This window comes from Nothobranchius furzeri, chromosome 12 (assembly GCF_043380555.1).
Source record: "Nothobranchius furzeri strain GRZ-AD chromosome 12, NfurGRZ-RIMD1, whole genome shotgun sequence".
In the NCBI taxonomy this organism is placed as follows: domain Eukaryota; kingdom Metazoa; phylum Chordata; class Actinopteri; order Cyprinodontiformes; family Nothobranchiidae; genus Nothobranchius; species Nothobranchius furzeri.
In genome coordinates, this window is record NC_091752.1 from 34,363,823 (window position 1) to 34,381,759 (window position 17,937).

Below are 17,937 nucleotides of genomic sequence, written 5' to 3' on the forward strand. Positions count from 1 at the left end.
CTTTCCCTCCAGGTAGTCCAGGGTTGACCCGTGGGCTTCCTGCCAGCAGGACATGCCTAAAACACCTCCCGAGGGAGGCGTCCAGGAGGCATCCTGACCAGATGCCCGAACCACTTCAACTGGCTCCTTTCGATGCGGAGGAGCAGCGGCTCCACTCCAAGTACCTCCCAGATGTCCGAGTTCCTTACCCTATTCCTAAGGCTGAGCTCGGCCACCCTGCGAAGGAATCTTATTTCGGCCACTTGTATCCACGATCTCGTTCTTTTGGTCATCACCGATAGCTCATGACCATAGGTGAGGATTGGGACGTAGATCGACCGATACATTGAGAGCCTTGCTCTCTGGCTCAGCTCCCTCTTCACCACAACAGATCGGCTCAGCGTCCGCATCACTGCACATGCTGCAGTGGAGGAGTTTATGCATCTCGGGGTGTTGTTCACGAGTGAGGGAAGGAGGGAGCGGGAAATGGACAAGCGGATTGGACACTGAACCGATTTGTCGTGGTGAAGAGGGAGCTGAGCCAGAAAGGAAGGCTCTCAATTTACCGCTTGATCTACATCCCAATCCTCACCTATGGTCATGAGCTTTGGATAATGACAAAAAGAACAAATCAAAAGCCATCAGAAAAAGGTGTCAAACCAAAAGTCATCAGGAAAAAGCTGTGTGATGGATTTAGGTTTGCCAAATTTTTTGCCTGATGCAGTTTTTCCTGATTCCTTTCTGCCTGATGTCTTTTTCCTACGACCTTTTTAACTGACACTATTTAGTCTGATGGGTTTTTGAATGAAAACTGAGGATTTTTTCTATGTGGTCTGATGTCTAAAACACGCTGTGTTCACTAAAATGTACACAGCATACACTGGGTTGATTTTTAAAAAGATGTCAAACTGCTTTTTATGTATTGTGTATTCCTGGAACAAATCAAAGCTGCTTAAAAGCCGAGTCTTTACAGCCAGTTTGCATATGTGCTATGAGGACCCAGTCAAACTGAAAGCTGCCAATTGCCAGGTCTTGCTTGGCTGACTGGTTCTTTTAGGTTTTGAAGCTGTTCCTCAGCCCCAGTCAGCCAAAGGAAGGTTTCTTTAAAATCCTTTCCTGTTTCTGGTATCATCAGATGCCAGAGTTGTAGGCGGGGCAAGATTCATTCAATCCAACATGTTGAATTAAACAAAATTGTACAAATACAAAAAGTATTGAATTAGATATTTTTCACAGCATCAGATTTTACGAGAGTCTGCCTTCTGCCAGTGAATTACATGTGTGCTGCAGAGTTTCTTTCTGGGTTTTTGTGTAGACAACTGGAACAAAAAACAACACTCTCATAAAGATTTAACAATCGTTTTCTAATCTTCACTCCAGCCACTCAAAACAAGACATATGGGATGTTCAGCAGAGGATGACACACCAGAGAGAAGCCCCATCACCCACTTCTAGTGGGTCATAAAACAGGATGTAGAGACGTCTTTTATTATGAGTCTATATCTCAATATTTTAACTTTAAGTAGATAAGTCGTCCAGGTAGGTGAGGTTTTTACTACGCCGGTTTCGGATGTTCCTTTGAATTAGCAACGACAGCGCCGACTAATATAAAAAAGTAGGTTTATTGCTGAATAGTTGTTATTTTACATCCCAATACTTTGCAAAGTTGGACTGGAAGACCGTTTTTTAATAACCATCGATTTTAATTTAGTCAGGCCAGCCCACCAAAGTGAGTGTGTGTGAATAACATTAATCACAAGACATTTTCAATTAACTTAGCTCCTATGTGTTCCAGTTTTGAAGGCATTTGAGTACAGAAAAAGCTGCTATTTGGTCTTTCAACACAGCTGTAAATGTTGCCTTTGAGGTGTTTGATGTGTTTGGTTTGCTCTTGCAGGCAGCCCAAATTTAAGTGGTCTTAGTTTGAAAGAATGACCCAAATAAATCGGTACCACTTTACATTAATGCGCTCCTCATAAAAGGCTAATAAATAGTTTATAGATAATTGTTTTCACTGTAATGCTTAATAAATAATTAAGAAGTGTTTATTGTGCATTGATTAAAAGCAAGAAAAGGACAAAAGAGACCACTTTGGTCATGAAGTGGTGTTGTTTGGTTTGGACCCATATGCAGGGGAGCAGGCTGGCAGGTCAAAAGAGCTCTTTCATCTGAATAATGGCAGGCAGGATGACACGCCGAGAAGACAAGACGAGGATCTGACAAAGACACGCACAGACAGAGGGTTTAAATACACGAGGATAATCAGAGAACTGGTGGGTAGGGTACCGAGGAGAGACGAGACACAAAACAGTCGGGGCAGATGGAGCAGATCCTGACAATAGTGATCCAGATCTGTTCACCAATGTAATTAGCACCTATTTTAAACATTTAAGACTTAAGCCTGGTTTATGCTTCTCCGTCAGCTCCGCAAGGGACAGACACGCACGGATTGACGGAAGCGTTTTGCTCTCATACTTCTCCGTCTCCTGGAGAGTGTTGCAAAGCAATTGCCCGGCAGGACAACAGAGGGCGTGGCGCTGTTCTGTGGTATCCTGTCATGTATCGGTCCAAGATAGTGTGTTTATATTGTGTTTTTTGTATATATAAGAGACTTTTAACACGGACATATTTGTCTCTCATTCTCCCACCTTTTCATGCGCTCCCCACCTCTAAACCCACGTTTCCTGTCATTTCCGTCCACAAATAAAACGCTTGCTGCGCATCTTTTCACTCCTCCAGTCACAGGAGGATAAAACGTTCATATTTTTAGTTTTTTCGCGAGGTATTCTTCAAGCTTCTCCGTGTCTGCCGCTAGTTAAACTCGGCTCTCTTTGCAATGGCGGCGCTGTAAACAACAGCGGCGTCCTGACCAATCACAAGCTTACGTAATCCGTCTCGTTCGACGGATGTTTAAAAAAGTTGGCTCGACTCCGTACGTACTTGCGTGCCTGCCGGATCCCTACGCAAGGACGGATAATGGCGTTGCGTGTCTCCGCACTGACGCAGACGGAGAAGCATAAATCAGGCTTAAGTCACAATCTTGTAAGCCCAGTGAGCATTTTTAAACACTTTGAGAATTATTTTTTTTACTTTTTCGAAAATTTTAGTTGTCATTAATAAATTGTACAATAAGGCTCATTTGATTAATTTTGAATATTTACAATGAAGTGAGGAAATACAATATTATATGCTAAAATTATTTTTAAGTGCTTTTAGTGCTTATAAGGTAGTATGCTCATTGTTTCACAAGAATCAAGTCAGTTTTGTCTCTTTTGTGCTTTTAATTAATGCACAATGGCTAGGTATTAATGATTTATAAAGTGGTTAGGGATTAATTAATAACATATTTACAAACTATGTATCAGCCGTTCATAAGGAGACTCTAACCCGGGCTTTCCACTGGCTGTGTAACATAATAGACACGTGTTCTCCAAGCTCAGCAGCACATCTGTTCCCACTGGGAGCATTTCAGACACAAATCGGCAGTGAAAGCATTCCACGCAGCTGTTCCTGCGGGGTCAAGAAATCATTGAAGAACTACAAAACCCGGCATAATTCCAGTAGTTCACCTGATATCAAGCCAGGGTGAAAGACTGCAGCATGTATTTTAAAAAAGGTCTGTGGTTTATGTCCTGTCCTTCTTACCTGGGCCACAGAGGCGTCATATGCATCTTTATTTTACTAGTTAAGCAACTGGAAATTTGCTTGTGTCTTATTTAGAAATTTACCAAACACTGCTCTTGGGTTTGACTTATTGGTTTGATCTGAACTGCTGAGCTTGACGTGTTCTGAGGTGTAAATAAAGCCAAGCAACACATCTGGCTCTAAAACTTGCTGCTTAGTGGCCAGTGGAAATGCACCAATGGACTATATCAGTGGCTCTTAGCTGTGTGCAACCCTTGGCAGACGTTACAGAAAGCTTACACACCTGGTGCAAAACCTCCGTTATTGTACTGTGGTACCAGTAAATCTGAGTTATGAGTTAATTTATCACCTTTTAGCAAGTAGAGTTGCTTGTTATTGTACTTGTCTTGTAATACTATAATTATTAAGCCTTCTTTCCACTGAACGCGAGAGCGATGTTTAGCGAAATAGATATAAATACCTGCAAGCTCCCTTTTAACAGAGAGCGATTCTGATGCAAAACAGTAGCGATTTCAGAAGTTCACACCATAACAACCAAGCAGAAAGACATCTGCATCTATCCAAAAAGGTCTGTGGCTTCCTTTCTGTTCTGTTTACATCGGCTACAAAGGTTTTAACATAAAATGATGTACATTTATCTGCATGTGACTTTTAATTTCAAAATTCAAATATTTTAAACTGCTTTCGTGTTGGGCTGCACAGTGGCGCTGTGACTAGCTCTGTTGCCTTGCAGCAAGGAGGTCTTGGGTTCACATCTCTCTGCAAGGAGTTTGCATGTTCTTCCTGTGCACATGTGTGTGCGTGTGTGTGCATGTTTGTTTGTCCTGTGTGTCTTTGTGTTGCCCTGCAATGGACTGGTAACCTGCTTAGGGAGTACCCTGCCTGTTTGCCCAAAAGACAGCTGGAGATAGGCACCAGCTCTGCAGCGACCCTGCGTGGATGAGCGGGTAAAAGAAGATGAAGGGATGCTTTTAAGAAGATGAATGGATGCTTTTGTGTTTGATTTCCTGTCTTGCCCAATCCAAAAGTTTGCAATGTTTTGGAGGCGTAACACTTTAAAAACAGACTGCAAACGTTCTGGGACACGTTACTCTTAAGTATGTTTCCCATAGCCTGGGGATATTTGTAATACTTTGATTATTCCATTCTCAGAACTTTCTAGCGCTGACGTATATACTTCATATAGAATGTCTGCAGGACTGGTAATGGCCAGTTCACCAACATACCAGTCTCATACAGGGATGAATGAAGAACTGGCTACCATTAAAGTTCAATGACTAATTAATGACGTAGTTTTCCTTCCTCTTTCTTCTCTTCCACTCTACATGTCCCTCACATACTAATGACAGTAATTACAAGTAAACACTAGTCAGGCACACACACCATGAACATAGAGCACTATGTCTCACACATTAGGGAGACTTTCTGGGCAAGTGTACAGACACTGATAATTTTTTCACTTCACATTCATTTAATGATGGAGAACGTTTTTGTTAAATTATCAGAGCACCAGATAGGCTGTTTAGTCAGATCTTTATAGACCTTTCATCATCCTTTACACATCATGCAATACACAGATATTTAGATATGCTCATATTATAATCCAGAAACCAAAATTGTGTACTTGTTTTGTTGATGAAAATCCTTTTTATTGGGGACTCTTACTTACTCTGCATCAGAAGCAATCTTTCCTCTTATAGTGTACTATTTTTTCTTATTTCACTCATGTTTATGAGTGTGGAGTAGAACAGGGGAACAGCAGTATTTACGTTTTTATGCCTTAAGGGAATATGGCCACTTTTACAAAGAGAGGAAAGAGAAAATAAACTATGCAGACCTCTTTTTATCCCCTTGAGTCCTCCTCCTGTGCTGCACACTGCACCTATTGTGTGTAATATGATATGCTGTGTTTTGTTTGGCCAATTCCCCCGGTGCATCCTCTGTTCTCATGCCACATGAATTTACATTTTTTGCATCCAGCCAGAAGAAAAATGGTCCTTGACATTGCATTTACCTGGGCTGCAGTTTTGGACTTTTTTTATTTGTGTTTTTTCACAGTGCATACAGTAAGTGTGCAATTGCATAAGCAGATGTGTGGCAAATTTGAGAGGAAGGGCTATATTTTGTTAGCGGGGCACTGTGAATATGTTTGGTTGCACAAAAAATCAAGTTAGGGTAAAGCGGAAATCAGCTTAAGTTCCATTTCAGCAACACGTAGAATAATGTCTGAAAACAGTGTTTCATAGGATTGCATGTAAATGTTTTGCAGATAATTGTTTTTAGTAATATATATCTAGATTGTAGAGAAGATGTTCCTACATTTAATTAGAAACTATAAAATGTGAAATATCACGAAGTATGAAATATCACCTTAATGGATCTTTAAGTAAATTTAATCAGAAGATCAGATCTTTTTATTGCAGGGATTGAGCAACACTTCGTATTAACTTCAAGAAAAGAGAGTGAGTCAAGCTTTAAAAGTTTAAAGATTTATTACTAAACAAATTAAAACTAGACTAACTAAACACTAGATGTACGGTGTAACTAAGGTGAAGTAAGACTGAGAATGGTGTATGTGTGAATACGATCAGAACCAGCAGATCCGGTGAAACGATTAGTTCTAATGGGAGTGAAGATTATGTTTTGCGCTAAGCTTATTTTGGGAAAGTTATAACACACATTGAGACGCCATTCTGTTGGTCTACGTACCCGGTAACCCTCCGGGCTGGGTACTCCAACTCCTTGATAGTTCATCCATGAAAGATCCTCTGAACCGTTCTTTGTCTCGCCCTTCACCTAAGACCAATTTTTCATGGGAGACCCTACCAGGGGCACAAAGTGCCCCAGACAACATAGCTCCTAGGATCATTAGGGCACTCAAACTCCTCCACCACGATAAGGTGATGGTTCAAGGAGGAGACATTTAAAGTTATATTACTTATTATAATACCACTGATTATAAATATTGTCATTTCACAGATTGGTTCACATTTTATTATTGGACTAACACTTTGTTTGATTAGCCTTATTAAAAATAGAGTTCTTCTGATTTATTAAAAGAAAGAGTCCTTTGTCTTCATTCTTCTCTTGAGCTGGAAAATAAGACACAGTTTAGAAGCAGAGCATGAGACCTTGAGCAATATCTCATGCAGATTAGTTCTGTGTCAGAAACTTCTGGTTTTGCTTTGAGCAGAGCAATACAGAGTAGGGCCTTTTAGGTCAGAAATGGACAATTCATCACGCTACAAGATTAAAACGACTGCAAAGTGGTTTGTTATCCCAGTCTGCTTGTGGGCCAGTAGAAGTCAGAAACATACTACTGGATGATTTTCATTTTCATATTTTTTCCTCTGAATATTTGATTAGTTCAAAATAAAATGAACCTCCTCATTATTGGCACGAATTTAATAACGACCAAAATAGGTTCTGACACTCTTTCATGAGAACAGGAAAACATTTTTTTTACTCCCATGGAAAGACAGATCCACTTCAAAGGATGATCAGTGCACTGCTGAAAACTGCTTTAAAACAAATTAAGTCCACTTCTAACTTTTAGTCACGTTGCAAAAGCAAATGAAAGCAGCTGCCTCCATTTCTAAATGAAGGTGAAATTGATTTAAAAACTGTTTTTTATACAGATTTTTTTTTCCTTTTACTGAAATAGTCTATGTGAATTAATAAATATAAAAATAATCCAGGGAATAGTTTCAGGATTTCTTTTGAAGATGTGGAGCATGCTGATGACCAACTCTCCTCTGACTCTTCCATGTCCAAATTATTCAGCAACTGACCATCTGTGGCTTGCTTGATTGATTAATCTACTTCTCAATGATCACATCAGTTTTTTAGCCCATATTCCTCAGTTTTACATTCACAAGGGTGCAGCAAACCCAGATGAGACGGTGGCCTAGATGGGCTGTTGTAATACACTGTAGGAATTAAAACTGGATCTAGATGTGAGCCTGAACCTGAATGTCTTTCATATGTTTTGCATTTTTCCCCTTGCTGTGCACTTTTTGTAGCTAACACGGCCAAAGTCTTCATCCAACTTGAGGATGAGAACGACAACCCTCCCATCTTCCCCAGACCACTGTACATAGGAGGCGTCACAGAAGATACCAAGATTTTCACCTCTGTGCTGAAGACAGTGGTAAGAAAACATCTGTTCTGTGTAGGACTTTAATCCGCTCTATACTACATTTAGCTACTTCTTTTTTGTCAATTTCCAATCTAAGCTGTCTTGTCCACAAACAGGCAACTGACTGGTTATTATTGTGATTATGTAATAAAGTTAATGTCTGATAAGCAGCCTGCTCTTCTGGAGTTGCTCCATTTCCAATTACGGTAGTTTTTCTTTTTTCTTTTTTTTTTTGCATGAGAGGCTGATGGCACACAAGCAGGCTTGGATTGATCCATAAGATATTTAGTGTGCAGCGCTTACGATGGCTAAAATGCATAAAAAGGAGCTGCAGCCAGGATTAATGTGGCACCTGTATTCCCTGGGGAAAAGCACACAACATCTGCCTTAAGAGGCATTCTTTTCATACTGGAGCTACCACTTTTCTGTCTACGTAACAGATCTCACCTCTAACACACACACACACACACACACACACACACAGTTAGTTAAAAAAATCTAAAACTGTGCAACTCTTCGTTCTACAGTTTAGTTTTATATATGCCAATCACGCAACGGATCAAAAGACAGAGTGCATGAATACTTAATAAAGTGCTGCAAATATTTTAATTACATAGACATTCTGTTATTTTTCCCAGTAATAGCGGTTGATTGTGTTTATGGACACAAATTGTTGGCTTTTTATTTCTGCACCAGGAGATATTTCCTTCAAACTGATTGGTTACACTCGGATTGAGTTTTATTCTGAATGATGATTCATGCTCGAAAAGGCTTTTACATCTGACCGTGGTTCTGCCTCATCCTTTTAATTAATCTGTTGATTAGATTTTCATTGGTATTCATTTTTAACATGTTGTTGGTTTTACATTTTAGAAGTATCATTTGTAAAACCATTAAAGTAGGTCAAATAATGATTAATGGTCATGCATTGTTTTATGTACAAATAAAATCCTAGCCATTTAATCTATAATGAGGACCAAACACTTGCATTGTAACTTTAAATGAATTGCATATTTTAAGTAATATTGTATGAATGGATTTTCCCAATTGAACTTGGGTATAATTGTGTTGTATCACTTCTGAACTTCTTCTAAACATAAAGTAAAAGATACACGTGTTCAGGAATCTTTAAAGTGACAGTTTTTTTTAGACCAATAGTGGAAACTTTGCAGCAAGGAAAAGCTGATGAAAAGCCAATGTTGTTCATCAGTTAACTCTTTTTTGGACTCGTCATCTAGCAGAAGAACAGAACCAAACAAGCCCAAGAATTACTCTATCACAGAGGAAGTTAAACATTAAAGCTAAAGTCTTGTTAGTAGTATTTGGAGCAAAGATATTAGTATAAAGGAAAGAAATAAAAACATAGATATGACGCACTAATAAACATAGGTACTTGAAGCTGTAGATGAGCCTAAATGAGCAGAAAGTTTGTGTGTTATTGTACTTTGAGTTGGCTGAAGTCTATATTTTACCTAAACCTTTTAGTAAAATTAATATAATTAAAAATTTTGTGAATTTTTATTCCTAGAGAATTTTTATCACCAAACACACCCGCTGTGTTATATCTATGCGCCATAACAGCAGTTCTTTGTCATAATGTATTCCCAAGTGTAAATTGGCTCCTGGAAATCCTTTGTGTTATTTTTTACTTTTCATTTGCAGTCGACATGATTATTGAGCTCACCAAGAATAATTGGTATCATCCTTGAGTCATTTTTATAACGTTTGCACAAAAAATGCTAGTATCTGCTATTCATTCCCATTGTTTATGCTAAGCTAAAGCAGACAGACTGCTGCCAGACCAGGAGAATTACTGCACTGGTTACAAAATGATTTTTTCTCTCTTATCTAACTCTGGGGAATACGGAAATGCACAACATTTCACTTAGGGTGAAATATCCTTTTAAGACAACATTTTTAATGAATTAGATAGATATGTCTTGTGCTTTAAACAAATGAAAGAAAAAGTCTGATTACATGATTATGTGGTGCTTTGTGTGAATCTTACTTTTAATCAAAAGTAATGAGACTCATGGGTAGGCAATCTATTCTTCTCAGCTTCCCACTCGAGTGGAAATTCTCTCATTTTTAACACATTGATTTCTTTTTCTCAGAGTTCTTTCATAAAAGGTTTATTCTCTGATGTTTGGAAAAGCCACAAGTACTCACAGAGTTTATCCTTCCTGTGGTTTTGCAATTTACAACACAGCCTTACACCTCAGATCCCCTGATTTTCCTCCCTTCTATTCACTCTCTCTCTTTCTTAACATTTTTTAATCACAATTGTCTATTTTTGCTCATTTTAAATATATTTTTAACCATTTTGTGAATTTTTTTAAATATTTTTACATTTGTTGTTTTTGTGAAGCGCCTCGTGATTTTTATCTTGAGAGGCGCTATAGAAATGATATTTTCTTCTTCTTCTTCTCAGTCCTTCCCCATAACACTTTTAGGGCTTTGTGCTATGAATGATGTTGGTGGACATATTTGGTAAAACCTTTTGAGGACATCTGACTGTGTTGATTTATGCGTTCCTTTCATTGGTGCCTCACCCTTCACCAAAGAGATTGCTCCTATTTGTCACTGTCACCGGACACAGAACTGAGGCTTGGACGTGAGCTCGGTTGGATCAGACTTCAGAAGATGGGCCTTTTTTTGCACAATTGTTCATGGTGATGAGTGTCCTAAAAAGCGCTATATAAGTTCAATGTATTATTATTATTATTATTATTATTATTATTATTATTATAAGTATTAGTATTATTATGGTAAGAACAAGTGGTTTGACCAGCAGCATAAAGGCAGTCTTAAGCCTCTCAGGCTCAAAATAAGTTTAGATAAAAGGACGAACAACTAAGTCCTTCAGGGGTACTTCTGAGTTTAAAAATGCTCATGAAATACGTATGTGGAGTAACCAGGTAGGTAGGTTTTAACATTGCAAATCTGCAGTGCCTGCCTCCAGAGGGTTAAAACCAAACTACAGTATTCAGATTACTACCATGGAGATTCCCAAGAAATGGGAGGATTGTGTTGTTTGCTCTGTTAAAGGTCAAAAGTGGCACTTTGTCTGATCACAAAAAACTGATTTCATGATAATTGAAATGAATCTTCTAGCTGCCATTTCATGGGCCCTTTGACTCATTGTAAGTAACATAAAACACCTAAATTAATTGGCGAGCCAGCCAGGAGGGTGACACATATCATGAGCAAACATGTTTTCATAAAGTCCCGGAACATCCAGAGTCTTATGTGAGACGCCTTCTCACACGAGACTGTGGTTAACCTTCTATACCATTCCTTTATGTTGCCTTTTTAAATAATTTGCATTGGCACATCTCTTTTGAAAAGATAAAAACAGAAAAATATGAATTCTAAAAAGGACATGGTATTTTGGATTTATGTAAAAGATATAATATCAGTCCATCCATCCATTTTTATCTGCTTAGAGGAGGTTACCTAAGCGGAGAGGCCCAGACTTCCTTCTTTCTAGCCACTTTGGCTAGCTCCTCCGGGGGAATCCCAAGGCCTGCCGCGAAAAATAAGCCATGTTTCCATTGCCGAAACTTCAGGGTAAATTCTGGGGCAAGGGAATTGACCAGGAGATACGATGTCCTGGTCCTCTCAACTGTTGTGTCTCCATTGAAATTCAGCCCTTTCAGGACTTTGCACAGACGTCAGCACATTGTGACCACTTTGGCTGTGAGTGATGTCACTGAACATAAAGCGTCCACAATAACCTTAAGAGTATAAGTCAAAGTATATGATCATTTAATCCATGCAGAAGATGAGAACATCTACATTATGTGAAATGTGGCATCAATGTCCATTAGAAGCTAAATTTTTTATGGCGCCCTGTGAGACAACAAAGCCCAGTGAAGTACGTTGTTGTGGGGGAATTTCCCCGTGTTTTCCGGTGTTTGAAGTTTCGTAACGGCCTCTTTAAAGCAGTGCATTCTGTGCTTTCTTTTTTATTTTTGCTTCCATTCTGCATCACATGTAACTCTTCTAATTTTACTAAAGCCGCTTGTTTTGAACAGCATCTGCTGATGTCATTTCCTACTAAGTTACAACCAATCGGCTTGAGTTAACTAAAGGTTTCACCCTGTCACAACCTGTCCTGTCTCCCCATCCTGTTCAGTCCTGTGTCTCTCCTGATTGCTCCCACCTGCCTCTCGTCTCCCAGTCACTGTAGGTCCCAGCCCCTCGTGTATTTAAACCCTCCCAGTTTTGTGTTTCCTTGTCAGCAAGCATTTCATTAAATCTCTTAAAATGTCCTCACCGGCCTGCCAGTTTTAATTCACCTGCGTTTGGATCCTCACCTCAGCCACTCAACCCAACAGCACCATCTACTCCAGGCCGTTCTGAGTACCTACCTTGATCAGGTACCCAGAAAGTTCCTCCATTCGGCTGGCCTGGTCAAGTGGAGACATGCGCATGTCAGGAAGCTACTGCAAATTGACCCTGAAGTTCCTGTAGTGGAAACACACCTATAGACCCTCCAGCTTGTCCTGGGTCTTCCACTAGGTCTTCTCCCAGTTGGATGTGCTGAGAAACCCTCACCAAGGAGGCGTCCAGGAGGCACCTCAACTTTCTTCTATCGATGTGGAGAAGCAGCGGGTCTACTCCGAGCCCCTCCTGGATGGCTGAGCTTCTTACCCTGTCTGTTAGGGAGAGCCCAGACACCCTCCGGAGAAAACTTCATTTCAGCCGTTTGTATCTGTGGTCTTGTTTTTTCTGTTCCTACCCAAAGCTCGTGAACAAAGGTAAGGGTAGGAACATAGATCGAACAGTAAATCAAGAGCTTAGCCTTACAGCTCAGCTCTCCCTTCACCACAACAGACCGGTACACTGGCCACATCACTGCAGACGCAGCACCAATCCGGCTGCCGATCTCATGCTCCATCTTTCCTTCACTTGTGAACAACACCCCAAGATAAATATAATATAGAGCCTTTTATACATAATTCTCATGTTTGTGTCTAAATTTTGCCTAAAATGTGTTATTTTGTAATTATGTCTATTTGTTTACATTTTTCCCCTTTAGTATTTAAAATACCAATATTTGCCCATAACTTCTTATTTTTTGTCTGTTTGATGTCATAATTTAAAAATATTACATCAGATGATACTCAGTACTCAAGTAGCCTTCTAATCAGATACTTTTTTACCCTTACTTGAGTAATAAATCCTATATCAGGAAAATATTGTCCTCGGTTTGTGTCCTTCCAGTGAGCTTTGCAGATGTGGGAAAATGTCATCAGGCAGTAATCATTGTTAAATTCATAATTATTCTCGGAGAGAGAGACCAACTCTTATCTGCCCCTGGGAGCCCCGTAATGCATAGCGTCATTTCAACATGGGGGTGTCCGCGACACGGTTTATATGCAGGTAGCGGCGCTGCGGCTGCTTTATATAGCGCCTCGTTGCATTCTCCCTCAACCCGAATCCTCGGATCACGCATTTTAGCTAAAACGCTAATGTTAACTTGCCTTGCGTTGACTGTAGAGTTGTGGGTGATGGTCACGCAGAAGCGTTGCTGCCTTTCACAGACACTTTTTCTGCTCGTGCTGCAAACAGGATAACCGTCTTCTATCAACTGTCCCTCGGCATTCTTCAAATATCCAAAAGATGCCCGTATTTCCGACTTTGTCTTCTTTGAGGGATAATAAATGTCCTGAGTGCTGCCGTCTCCTCCTTTGGCCATTATTTCACCTTTAGCTTCAAGAAAGTTTTGGTTGTAAACAACAAAGTGCGCATGTGCCGCCGGCAACTTCAGCAGATGATACGGTGGCTGGTAAGGGTCACCGCGCCTACACCGCAGCCACGGTAATCCACTGAGATAATATAGTTTTTTTAGAAACAAGACGGTTATTATTATTGTCAACCTTTTTACCGGGGTTTACCGCTACACCGGTTACCATGACAACCCTAGCTACCGGTAATTATTTTTTGCTGTTGATTACAACTGTTATGCTTTGGTTCATTCACTCTCGTCTCGTGGGGTCGTTATTAAGTCCAACTGGCAGTTATTTTCGAGGAAAACCCTCACTTTACGGCACTTGATCAACACCTGATCAAGTGGCAGGCAGACAGACGAAGTGTAGCTCTTTCAGTCTAAAGAGTTTGATATTTTTCTCAGAGGAATCTAGTCAAGTTGGGGTAAAAAGGGTGATTATTAGGACTGCCTTTGCAATTTATGTCAGAATGGTCAAACTAAATTCATACACACACACACACACACACACAAAAACTGCTTTCAGCCAACAAGACTAACCAGCACGTGTCTGAATTTATTTTTTTTGTCTAACTTGTAATTCCATGCTGTGTATCACAGGCCACCGATCGGGACACTGGGAACTTTAGCGCCATGGCTTACCGGCTGATTATCCCACCCACAACTGATGGACAGGACAGTTTTGTCATTGAGACCTACACTGGAGTCATCAAGTCGGCCATCATGTTTCGGAACATGCGCCGGTCCTATTTCAAGTTCCAAGTTATTGCCACGGACAACTATGGGAAAGGTAACAGCAGCAGTGCAGACGTGGTGGTGAGTATCACATCAGAGAGTTTTTATTGTGTGTGTGTGTGTGTGTGTGTGTGTGTGTGTGTGTGTGTGTGTGTGTGTGTGTGCGTGTGCGTGTGTGTGTGTGTGTGTGTGTGTGTGTGTGTGTGTGTGTGTGTGTGTGTGTGTGTGTGTACATCATCATGTATTGTATATACAGGAGGATCATGTACTCCCTGTTGTTTGCTGACATGTCTCTGACACAGCAGAGGACTATAGATCTACACGGCTAATGACTTCCACCTCAAACTGCTGCACGGATTGTTACCTCCGCTTTACTTTTTTCCAGCCTGAATCTCTAGATTTTTCCTTCCATACAATGGTTATTAGTTCTCTACCAGACATGTATGTGGGATAGAGAATGTCTTGTGCCTGTTAGATAAACAAATCAGATAGCTTAATGGTCTTATTACATTTGGAGATCATGCAAAAAAGCTACATTTCATGACGCATGAGGAAAAAACAATTATCTGTTTTTTGATAGTTCTATGTTTTTCGAGTCCTTAGAGCATCCCCTTGCTGCTGTATGTGGTTTTTCCTACTTAGAAATCCTAAAACCAGGGAAAAGTCTGGATTATTGATCTTATAAAGAAAACAAGAAATCAGTTTAATAAGGTTGTGTAGAACCAGAACATGCTGTGGTGCATTTATTCAGTGATTTTTGAAGATGATATAAAAGTAGGACTGAATTTACAATCATCTATAAATACTTTAGTGTTACTCTGATTTAAAACTCCTCAGCAATACATCTTTAATGTTGTGTTGTTGACACTGCAGTATGAAATCAGAATGGCATTTATAAATGTGGTTTAGGGTGAACTGTTTCATTCATGGTCACAAGGTGAAATTATAAGCTTTAAAAGATGACATTTGCATTTTCTCAAAAATTTTTGTACTCTGATTTTTAACAAAACTAGTTGCTACAAAATAAATTTATTTTTCATTATTAGACATTTTTTTCTAAACACTTAACGTGTGGCCTCTGCTCCTCACTGAAGATCCAGATAAAGTAGTTTTTTCTGTCTTTCTTCTCAGGCTTGAAAATTAACTGTAAATGTTATCTGCCCTTTCTGAATGTTTATCTTTTTCTCCAGAGTTTCTAGACACACCCACTGTTTTGGTATGCTTATTTTTCCTGGATGTGGGCAGGTTTCTTTTTTTATTTTGGTGAAATATGTCTAACAAGTCTCTAATGAGACAGGAGGAGGGTCTGAGACATTGCCTGAATGTGAGAGAGCAGAGAGTGCATAACCATGGCACTCGTTAATTTTCAAGGGGAAACGTAATTTCACAAGAGCCACATGGGAGATCTGGCCCCAGAGCACATAGGCTGTTGCCTATGCACTTAACTGTGGCATCAGAATTATACTGTTAGGTCTGCTGCATGGCACCAATACAAGCAGGCAATTACAGGGTTGGACTTGCTGCATTAAGGGAATCATTTAAATGAGTCGACTAAACTCACAGTGGGACACATGAATAATTGACTTAATCACATTTTATCTTTATTTTCTGTGGCCTTTTTCACCTTTCAGCCCAATCCTTCTCTCTCTCTCTCTCCTTCTCTTGCAGGTGTCTGTAGTCAACGCTTTGGACATGCAAGTTGTTGTTTCTACTGTTCCTCCTGCTTTGGTGGAAGCTAACAAGGAGGAGCTCATTAGGTGACACAAAAGACAACAATCTTAAGATTTGTAAGACAATCCATGCATCACTGGATGGACAAATAATTCATGATAGTTAAAAGTTACGCAAAAACAAGGAATGCTCCAGTCCAATTATGTGATCAGAAATCGGGTGAATTTCAAAGGATCTATAATGGAATGAAAAAAATCAGCATTTACCTTAGTGAACAACAAGCAGGACTTTTAAAAATAATCCAGAGATGTTTTCAAACGTAATTATACGGCTTAGTTTTATTTTAACAAGTTTCTCTACATCAAAGTTCATTCTTTCATATAGGTAACGTCATAATCTAAAGCAGGCGGGAAATTCAGACAGCATTAGGTGGAACTGTTAGCTTGCAGGCTGAGGTAAAGCTGAGAGAGAGAGAGAGAGAGAGAGAGAGAGAGAGAGAGAGAGAGAGAGAGAGAGAGAGAGAGAGAGAGAGAGAGAGAGAGAGAGAGAGAGAGAGAGAGAGAGAGAGAGAGAGAGAGAGAGAGAGAGAGAGAGAGAGAGAGAGAGAGAGAGAGAGAGAGAGAGAGAGAGAGAGAGAGAGAGAGAGAGAGAGAGAGAGAGAGAGAGAGAGAGAGAGAGAGAGAGAGAGAGAGAGAGAGAGAGAGAGAGAGAGAGAGAGAGAGAGAGAGAGAGAGAGAGAGAGAGAGAGAGAGAGAGAGAGACTGCACTTTGGACATCATACAAGACAGTGAGGACAGTGCAACAGGGTATTTCACATGGTTGAAAAGACAGTTGCATTCAATATTACCACCTTAAAAGCAGACTTTTGTTTATACCTTTCAGCGTTTGCCTTCGGGTGCTGCCTCCGTGAATTACCTGTCTTCATTTAGTTCTAATCAGCTACATAAAAAAACTCCCTGCTCAGTTTGCTGCAGCTAACGTAGAGTTTTGCAGTCTCCTGGAGCTGCAGTACGAGCTGCTTTCTTGCCACTTAGGCTACATTCACACTGCAGGCAAAGGCGCATCAAATCCGCTTTTTTCCCCCATATCTGATTTTTTATGACAGTTTAAACGGCACAGATCTGATTTTTTCAAAAAATCGGAATTGAGCATGAAGGCCTGCAGTGTGAACATAGCCTAATTTACAGACGCAGCTACAGGTGTTCTGCAAAGTAAATTGAGCCTTCCAGCCGCAGTGTGCCTGCCCCGTCGAGGGAATGCACATCACTAAATACAGCTGCATACTGTTTAAACAATTAGAAATATGAGATATTTTATAACTATTTTTGTAATAATAATATGTTATTAATCGATGTGCTACCTGAATGAGTGGTGATTTTTGGCAGATAAACCAAGGAAATGACGAATGCAAAAAGAAAGTAAGAGTGTTCTCTTTTCCTAATTTTAACGTATTGTTCAAGTATCAGAATGGGACTGGGCATCAGCAGATACGCTAAATCAATTGACTCAGACTTGGATCAAGGGCAAAAACAAAAATGTGACCAGTGCATCCCTACAACCAACTCAGATACGGTTCTGGAAAGTTTACAGCTTCTAACCTGTGGTATTTTTATCCAGTCCTTTTTGATTACCAGTGTTTTTGCTTTTATTTTTATGTGGATGGGACATTTGTGTTCACATTTTAAATTATTAAAGCTGCTGATCCAAAAGTCATCACTTTCCATCATTGACACACACAAAGAATAAATGCCTAGGGGCTTCCCGGACCTTTCCATTTGATACCAGGGCCTTGGATGCGAGGTTGGAAATGAAACCAGCCTTTTAGGTTTATCCACTAGAGTCTCATCTTCTAATTAATTAATGATGAGCTTTCATGACTCATCTTATTTTCGTGGCTCTCAGGGCAAAGTATTTAACCAAATGAGTCAATCTAAAAGTCTAATGAGTGTTATTAGTTGTTTGTGAAGAGTCCACTGTGGCTCATCCACAAAAGCAATATTCCTGTTTACATTTTGAAAACATGAACGTTTTGATG

General features: G+C 39.9%; 1 protein-coding gene across 5 annotated transcripts in view; it reads left to right on the plus strand.

Annotated features, from left to right (window-relative positions):
• LOC107376025 (protocadherin-15) overlaps positions 1-17,937 on the plus strand; it is a 383,296-nt gene that overhangs the window by 339,250 nt on the left and 26,109 nt on the right. For all 5 annotated transcript variants that reach the window (XM_070542556.1, XM_070542554.1, XM_070542553.1 and 2 more), the window contains 3 exons: positions 7,647-7,774; positions 14,097-14,312; positions 15,900-15,988. In XM_070542556.1, the coding sequence (XP_070398657.1) occupies positions 7,647-7,774; positions 14,097-14,312; positions 15,900-15,988 (433 nt within the window). The remainder of the gene's footprint in view (positions 1-7,646; positions 7,775-14,096; positions 14,313-15,899; positions 15,989-17,937) is intronic.